The 8591-nt window shown below is 53.4% G+C and overlaps 1 protein-coding gene across 1 annotated transcript; it reads right to left on the minus strand.

Annotated features, from left to right (window-relative positions):
• Positions 1-2031: 2031 nt before the first annotated feature.
• Myl3 (myosin light chain 3) lies at positions 2032-8013 on the minus strand. Its single transcript, XM_087905214.1, has 7 exons — positions 7784-8013; positions 5749-5776; positions 5461-5610; positions 4182-4355; positions 2696-2773; positions 2370-2409; positions 2032-2241 (listed from the first exon to the last, which is right to left on the minus strand). The coding sequence occupies exons 1-6, from the start codon at positions 7937-7939 to the stop codon at positions 2381-2383; spliced, it is 615 nt and encodes a 204-aa protein (XP_087761340.1). The 5' UTR covers positions 7940-8013; the 3' UTR covers positions 2032-2241; positions 2370-2380.
• Between the last annotated feature and the right edge of the window lie 578 nt (positions 8014-8591).

Here is an 8591-nt window from a genome sequence, read left to right on the forward strand (position 1 = left end):
GTGGGGTCGGGTGGGGTGACGAGTTCCTTTCTCAGCACGATTTTGCTGGTTGATTGGCTATTTGAATATCTTTAACTTTTTGAATCACATTTGTTTGTGTTGGAGGAGTGGCGCATATATATCACAACACCTGTATGGAGGTCAGAGGACAACTTTCAGGAGTCTCCTTCTACCACATGGGTCCCAGGGATCAAACTTGGTCATCAGACTTGGCAGCAGACATCTTTAGCTACTGAGTCATTTCACCAGTCCCAGTGCAGATCCTTTTAAATTTTATTTTAATCTTTATTTTAGTAGGTCTAGGTTGAATATTGGGCCTTGTAGAAGCACTCTGCCACTGAGTTCTATGCCCAGCCCCATGTCTTTTTTTTTCTTTTTTTTTTAATCTTTCTTTTTTTTTTTTCCAAGAGAGAGTCTCACTATGTAGACCTAACTGGACTCAAACTCACAGAGATCCACCTATCTCTCTCCTGAGCACTGGGATAAAGCCATAGGCCACCATGCTTGTTTGTGTCCATCTTTATATATGATTACTCAGGTCCTTTGCCCAGGTTTTAATCAGATTGTTTCTGGGGGTAATTTATATGAGTTCTTTACATACTCTGAATATTAGTACCTGTCCTTCAAATCTTCGTCACACGCTTGCCTTTCATATAATCCCTGACCTCATTATTTACAAGTCAACCAGCCCTCAGCTCCGTCTCTTCTGCTCCTTGCCACCCACTTCAGTGCCTATGCTCCCAAGTTTGTTCACACGTGCTCACATGCACACACACACACACACATGCACATGCACACACACATGCATGCACGCGCACACACAATCACATACACCACACATGCACGCACACACACACACTCACGCACGTGCACACACATCACACACCTAGCTCTTTCCCAGCTTTCAGGGTTCCCTTGGCCTCCCTTGTTATCTGATCCTCGACAGGTCTGGCAGCTGTCTGCTGTGTGTGGGCTCCACACACAGAGTCCTGCTCTGCTCTCTCTAGCACTGTGTCCCCAGTGCCTGGAACAGAGCCTGACACCCAAGTACTCAGTGAGAGATTAAATAGTTTGACGCACTGAAAGGTTCAAATTGGAAGCAATAACAGACTCTGTGACACACTGACACCCTCTCACATACACACCCTCACAATCCTTGCACACTCAGACTCCACTGCGGCCACACCAATACCCACAGGTGGCCTGGCTCACACGGCCTTAGGGCTTGCTCTAGGACACACAATCTGAACCTTATATGCAGACACCCTTACAACAGGCCATGGCAATGAGCTGTCCTGAGCTCCTGGGTCCCTCTGGTCCTGTGGGCATCCTCGTTCTGTATAGTCCGGCCTCCCTCTGTCCCCTCCATCCTGCAGATTTTGCACCTCTCCATGGGGTGCTGTTTTTCCACCCCACCAAACCTACAAGGGCCACCTCCTCTAGAAGTCTCCTCTTGTTGTGACCATGGAGCCTCACAGACATGACTCCCACTAAAAAACTGGGGCCAAGGGACTCACTGGCAATGACATGCCACCCCAGAAAGACCCTTATCTTTTTACTAGGGCAGAACAGTTCAGTTTCTCCATTGGAGTCAAGCCTATAACTGATGATGCCCCTTCAATTCTGATATCCTTGGGACAAAGTCAGCTCTTGCCTGGCCAGTCTTTCCTTTTGTCAGGCCAGGCCACTCCCTGCACCAGGCCTGAGCTTAGTTTAGGCTCCTCCGGTGACTCCTATGGCTCAGGGCCAATGGCCTGCAGTTAGTTAATTGCTCAGACAGTACTCTTGGGCTCCCAGTGGTATCCTTGTATTGAGTGGGCCCGGATGACTGCAGTCTCCCAAAGGGAGGAGTGAGGTAAGAGCGAAGGCAGAGTAGCTAGGCTTCCTCTAGCTCAGCACCATGGAACAAACAGAGGTGAGCCATAGGGCAGTGGAGAGGAAAGAAAGAAGGGGGAAAGGGAGGGAGTGAGGGAAGAAGGGAAGGAGGGAGGGAGGGAGGAAACAGGGAGAAAGAAAGAAGGAAGAAAGAAGGAAGAAAGGAAATCATTTATTCAAAAGGCCATAGGGTGGAGAAAGAAAGGCAGTCACATCCCAACAGGGACCAGAAAAGAATCACACACACATGGTCTGGGACCACATGCAGGAATCTGGCCCACTCCGTTCCTTCCCGAAGCTCCGGATCTGGTGTCAACATCACGGTTGGGAGATGCGATGTCCCCAGCATGGCCTGCCCTGGGCTTCCTGAAAGGCAGCCACAGGTTATGGGGGAAGGGCTGGATCAAGACAGCAGAACACCAACTGAGAGCTGACATTGGTGGAGATGGGGTGGGCGGACAGTGGCAGTGGATGTTAAGGAGTGAGGGTCTCACCTGTGGGAGGCTCAGCTGGCCATGATGTGCTTCACGAACGCTGGAAGGACAGGGAGAATGAGAAGCTGGAACTCACAGTGGGCAGCCAGGGCTGGAGCTGGGTACATGACCCCTCCCCAGGAGACCCTGCCTTTGCTCTTTCTCCATGACTCCCCCTCAGAAGACTCCCACCTGCCGACTTGGGTCATCCCCCTGCCTCCTCCACAGGAGACCCCCACCTGCCGAGTTGGGTCATCCCCCTGCCTCCTCCCCAGAAGACCCCCACCTGCCGAGTTGGGTCATCCCCCTGCCTCCTCCCCAGGAGACCTCCATCCTGCTGAGCCCACCTTCGTAGTTGATGCAACCATTGGAGTCTTCTTGACCAGCCATCAATTTCTCCACTTCATCCTCAGTCAGCCTCTCACCTGGCAGGGGTAGGAAGCTGAGTCACACCAGAGATGTGACTGAGGGGGTGGGGAGGAGCTTATTCACCCTCTGAATGGTGAGTCTGCCGTAGTGGTATTGCTCCCAAGGTCATGGCCAGTCATCACTCCTGTTTCCAAGGCCAGAGCAACCAATCATAGGTCAAGAAGTACAGGACCTTGAGATGAGAACTGGGCCCTCCTCTGAGCCTAAGCATCTTTGTGTATATACTGTCCTCTGTCTCTGCCAGGATGGCAGAGGTCCTCTGCTTCTCTGGTAGCAGTCTCTTGGGGGTAACCTTTGAGACTGGTAGAAGAACCCATGGAGACTTTGACAGATGACAGTCGAAAGGACAGCGAGACTTCTCCCTGCTCCACAAACAGTAGTCTGGAATCTCTCTCTCTCTCTCTCTCTCTCTCTCTCTCTCTCTCTCTCTGTGTGTGTGTGTGTGTGTGTGTGTGTGTGTGTGTGTGCGCATGTATGCACACGCATTGGTGTTTTGCTTGCATATATGTCTGTGTGAGGGTGTCTTCCTTGGAGTTACAGACAGTTGTGAGCTGCCATGTGGGTGCTGGGAATTGAACTCGGGTCTTCTGGAAGAGCAGTCAGTGCTCTTAACCACTGAGCCATCTCTCCAGCCCATGATTTTCTTTCTTTTTAAAAAAAATTTCTTCTTTTCTCTTATTATTTGAGGTAGGATCTCATGTAGCACAGGCTAGCTTCAAACTGGCTCTGTAACTAGGAGTGACCTTGAATCTCTACTCCTCCTGCCCCCTCTCCCAAGGGCTGGTATTACACACAGACACCACAGCACTGAGGATCCAACCCAGGGCTTCCTGCCTGCTCAGCAGCCACATTCCTAGCCGAAGTCTATCGGACTGTGCTGTGCTGTGCTGTTCACTGGCAGAGTAACAACTGTGGTGACCCCCACACTCTTTACATGTGCGCATGTGCACACACACACACACACACACACACACACACACACATACACGTGCAAAGTTTATGACCAACATAGGGTTAAACACAGCAGTTTTCTGCATGAAGTTCACTTTGAGGAGTTAGGTGACCAGGTACCTGCTGGTGGAGATGACAGTGGGAGGCACCTACAGTCCACAGATATCACAAGAATGTCACCTCCTTGGTCACAAAGAACAATGGACCCCAGGACTACTAATCCGGGAGTACTATCCTGGCCTGTCTCCAGAGCTGTCCCCACCCTCTGTGGTTCATCTAGCTCCCCTTCTGCCACACCTCAACAGTACTGTTCCCTCTTGCCGTTAAGGCGCCGTGACTCTCATGCTCTCTGTTTCAGTGTCAGAGATGAGACACAGGCCCAGGGACAGGTGACACAGGGTTTCCCCCAGGAGACCCCAGAGAAGGAGATGGTAGAGGAGGGGCTGCCCTCACCCAGCGTGGCCAGCACATGGCGGAGCTCTGCGCCCATGACTGTGCCGTTGCCCTCCTTGTCGAAGACCCGCAGCCCCTCCACGAAGTCCTCATACGTGCCAGTGTCCTTGTTCTTGGAGACGTGCTGGAGCATGGGCAGGAACGTTTCAAAGTCCATCATCTTGGAATTGAGCTCTGCAGACAGATGGTCCCAAGTCCTAGCTCAGAGGATGGTCGGGTACAACCTCCCCCATGGCCAACGCTGAGGGGCCATCCCTCTCCCACGGTTCCTGAGCACCCTGGTGCAAGTGCTGGGGACAAAGCGTGTCACCACCCAGGACACTTGACAATCTACCGAGAAATGCCTGACTTACATAGATCTTTGCTATCCCCAAGTGGGTCCAAGGTGGGCTCTCTTCTCTACTCCTTGCTCTCTCTCTCTCTCTCTCTCTCTCTCTCTCTCTCTAATCTTACTACATATCTCAGACCAGCCCGAATCTTACCATGTAGATCAGGCTGGCCTCAATTTTATGGTAATCTTATTGCCCTCACCTTCCCAGTGTTGGGATTAGAGGTGTACACTAACTACATCTGTATCTTCTAGACTTCGGACATGTGCCATCCTTCACTGTCTATGTAGTGCCAAGGATCAAAACCCAGGGCTTCGAGAAAGTTAGGCAAGCATTCTCCCAAATGCGCAACATCCACGGTGTTCCCTTTCCCCTTTTGAGATGTAGCCTCACTCTGTAGCCCAGGCTATCCTGGAACTATTGTAACCTAGACTGGCTTCCAAGTCATGGTGATCTACCTACCTCAGACTCTTGATTGTTGGGTTTGTAGGCCTATATCGCCATACCCAGGTCTCATTTCTTATAGACCTTACCCTGTCCACCCGCTGTGGACACAGTTGAGCCCAACAGAGGCCTTCCCTGGACCTACGATGAGGGCCTGGGTGTCACTCTTCCTGAGTCAAATCAAGCAGCCAAGGTGAGGGTGATGACAAAGACCCACAAAGGTATGCTGAAGAATGGCGTAAAAACAAACACCCATGTCCCCTGGCTGACCCTTGCACCAGCACGGATTCTCATGAGCACTGGGGCCCCTCCCTGTGGCCAGGAAGGGTAAAGCACACCCATCCTGCTTGTCTCCTATCCCCATGGCCTGGTAGCCAGACTCACATCTTCATCCCAATAGCAGGAGAAAAATTAGGAAGCAGGTCAGTGAGGTTCCCATGACACCTGATAGCTGTCCACCCTTGCAGTTCCCCCTGGGGCTGGCACTAATGGGCAGGGTGTACTACCTTCCTGTTTGGGCTTCCCCAGGACACGGAGCACCTCTGCCTGGGTAGGATTTTGACCCAGAGCCCGCAGGACATCCCCACATTGCCCATACGTGATCTTCATCTCGCCCTTGGGTGTGCGGTCAAACAGTAGGAAGGCTTCCTTGAACTCTGTGGGAAAGGGCAGTGAGCTTTGGGCACTCCCTAGGGGATCCCACCCCTCTCTCCACCCCATCCCCCTCCCCACTGGTTTGAATTGGGGACCCCTAGTCCACCCCTACCACTCCCTGGGCTCAGAATCCTGCTCACCTTCGATCTGTTCGGGCGTGAACTCGATCTGCAAAGAAGTCCAAAGACCTTCGGGTCATCGTGGGCCACCTAGGTCCCAGGCCCCTGGCTGTACCAGCCTGTCTGAGAGCGGCTGCACAGCCTTTACCACCCAGGACCTCATGCAGTCACCCTAGACGTCCTCCTGCTGCTGCAGCAACCTCACACACCTGTTCAACCCAAAGGCTTTGGGTCTATGTGGAATCAGACGGTGATATCAGGCCATGCCGGATATGCTCAATGTCACAGGCCTGACCAAGCTGACTTCGGGGGAGGAGCAAGCATCCGGCTTCAGGCCAGAGGCTATGTCAGCATGGAAGCATGTCTGTGGACAATCAAGTCGCATGCTTGTGCCCATATGTGTGTCTGTCCCTCACAGATCCCCTTGGGGGTCTCAAGGTTGGACACTAATCCACAAAGCCCTGCCTGGACCTGTTCTTCACATTCTGCCTGTGACCCCCAAGGCAGCTTCCCCACTCCAGCATAGCACAGATACAGGGCTATGGAGCATTCTGAGGCCACCATGCCCTCCCCCGAGGTCAGGAGGCCTCCTGGGACCCAGCAGCCCCCTCCTCATCGGCTTCCAGTCTATTTTTACCACTTCAGTCACTCTCCTCAAAGTCAAGGTCACACCAGGGAATGGAACTGGGGGAAGAGGGCATGGCTGGCACCTGAGAGCCCCTCCAACCTCCATCATGCACAGCACTGGGCCGAAGGACACTCCCTTCCTGTCACCTGCTGTGGGTGGCCCTCCAATTTGAGACTCAACGCAGTATGGAGAAAAACACCATTCCTGACTCTCTGGGAACTCTATTTGGGAAAACCTGGGGAGACAGGACTCCCTGACTTCTGGAAAAGACTCTGCCCTTCTCTGCCAGTCGGGGAGAGAGAAAGGTAGAGGAGGGGGCCTCTTCATTCCCCTCTTTTGAGACATAAATTTGTGACAATCTCATGCCTGGTGAGATTGGACAGTACCACCATGGGGTCTCAAGGTAGTGTAGCCTTACAAGGCATCCTCAGGACACATTCTAGGGCCTAAGGGTGACAGACGAACAGGGAGCCAACTCTGGGGTACAGCAGTCTTACAAGGTGGGAGGGCTCATGATTCCATTTCACCGTTGAGAACACTAAAGTTTTGAGCAACTAAGGTAGAACTGAGTTGACTACAAACCCAGCGAACATAGGCGGTGCCTCTGGGGAGAAGGGTGCAGGACCAGATGCAGGCTCTGTCAGAGCGACTCAGGGCATGGTGGGTGTGGGGGGGAGGAAAGGACTCCGCAGGCCCCTCGAGAGCCAGCCTGAGCAGCGGTGGCCACTGGCCAGCTGAGAACAGGACGCAGGCTGCGTGCTGCTATGCGGATGCCACAGGTGGCAGGCACGGCTCGCCCTCCCAGTTTAGACTCTGGGAAAGACAGCCTGGCCAGGAAAGCTCTTGGGGCTGCTTGGTCGTGCTCCACACCCGGCGTCCTGCACGACTTCCAGAGCCTCCCTTTCCAGCCTTTCCTCCTTTCTCCCTGGCTAAGAGTGAAGCCCAGGAGGGATCTGCCAGCTCTGAGGTTGGGGATCTTGGCAGGGGTGAGTGTCACCCAGCCTGGCAAGGCCCTGATTTCCCTTACACACGATTCCACCTAAGGATGCTTGATGTGGACTTGAGACCCCCCAAGCCGTGCGCAGTCAGAGAAGGAAGAGCCCTGTAGAATGGGGGACATCTGGCTCCAGGATTTCCTAAAGGTGCAATCCAGAGAGAAGAACCAGGGAAGTCACCAAAACTCACTCCCCGTTCCAGACTCTCCTCTTACAGTGTAGGGGCCTCTCGGCAGCCTCAGGGCAGGCTCGCCAGCTGTCTGACCACCAGCCCTCCTCCCTTGGTCCCGCAGATGTCTGAAGCAAGCAGGTCTTGTTTAACCTTGGCACAGAAACTGCCAGCATCTAGGGTCTTATCCGCCATGGTAGGTCCCACTCTGAGATTCTCTCATTTTCTCTGTTCCTCCTGCTACAACGCAACTCCCTCACTCACCTTAACCTTGGAAGCATCAAACTCTGCTTCCTTGGGGCGCTCGGACTCAGGTGCAGCGGCAGGTGCTGCGGCAGGTGCAGCTGCAGGGGCTGGAGCTGCTTTGGGGGCAGCGGCCTTGGCATCATCCTTCTTGGGTTCTGGCTTCTTGGGGGCCATTGGAGCTGTAGTCACAGAGAGGTAGAAAGAAGGAAGAATGGATAGAGCAGGGTAGGTGAGCCTTCTGCCACCCTGGGCTTTATCTTGCCCATATACCTCATGACCCCAGCCCCACCCCTGCCATGCACAATAGGGACAGGGCCATAAAAGGACATTGGCTCTGCTCAAGGGGCTATTTTGGGTCCTGGAGAGGGCATTGTTCGGGCCCAGGAATGGGTGGGGGGAGGAGAGAGTGCTCCATTCCCCCAGTCACCTGTTGGGGAGAGGGAGGGGGGAGGGAGACAGAGGCCATTGCTCAGCCTGTGCTCCAAGCACACAGGCACACAGACACACAGATAGATAGACAGACACACAGACACACACACACACAGTGCTACTCTTCTGCAGGCTAATACATTTTGGACAGGTAAAGGTCAGAAAAGTGTGCGCTGTATGTTTTGCACCATGGTGGGGGCTGCAATCACCTAAGGGTCACTCTTGAGTTAAACTTTGCACCTGGGCATCCCAGGTCCTGTGTTCAAGAGCAAGGAGAGGTAGGTATGGATCTCTGTACAGGCGCCTTTCTAGGTAGGGGTTCCCAGGCTGAGTGGATGGTGGGAGGTATCTGGATATTTGTATATGTTGTCTGGCTGTCTGTGCCAGGGTCCATGAG

The sequence above is a fragment of the Myodes glareolus genome, chromosome 4, assembly GCF_982192425.1.
Source record: "Myodes glareolus chromosome 4, mMyoGla1.1, whole genome shotgun sequence".
NCBI classification, from domain to species: domain Eukaryota; kingdom Metazoa; phylum Chordata; class Mammalia; order Rodentia; family Cricetidae; genus Myodes; species Myodes glareolus.

Excerpts from the sequence above, each read along its gene's own strand:
- Myl3 (XM_087905214.1), bottom strand. The coding sequence starts at position 7,939 with ATGGCCCCCAAGAAGCCAGAACCCAAGAAGGATGATGCCAAGGCCGCT. Across the intron at positions 5,777-7,783 it reads TTGATGCTTCCAAGGTTAAG|ATCGAGTTCACGCCCGAACA; the intron begins GTGAGTGAGGGA and ends ACTTCTTTGCAG. Across the intron at positions 2,774-4,181 it reads CCATGTGCTGGCCACGCTGG|GTGAGAGGCTGACTGAGGAT; the intron begins GTGAGGGCAGCC and ends TACCCCTGCCAG.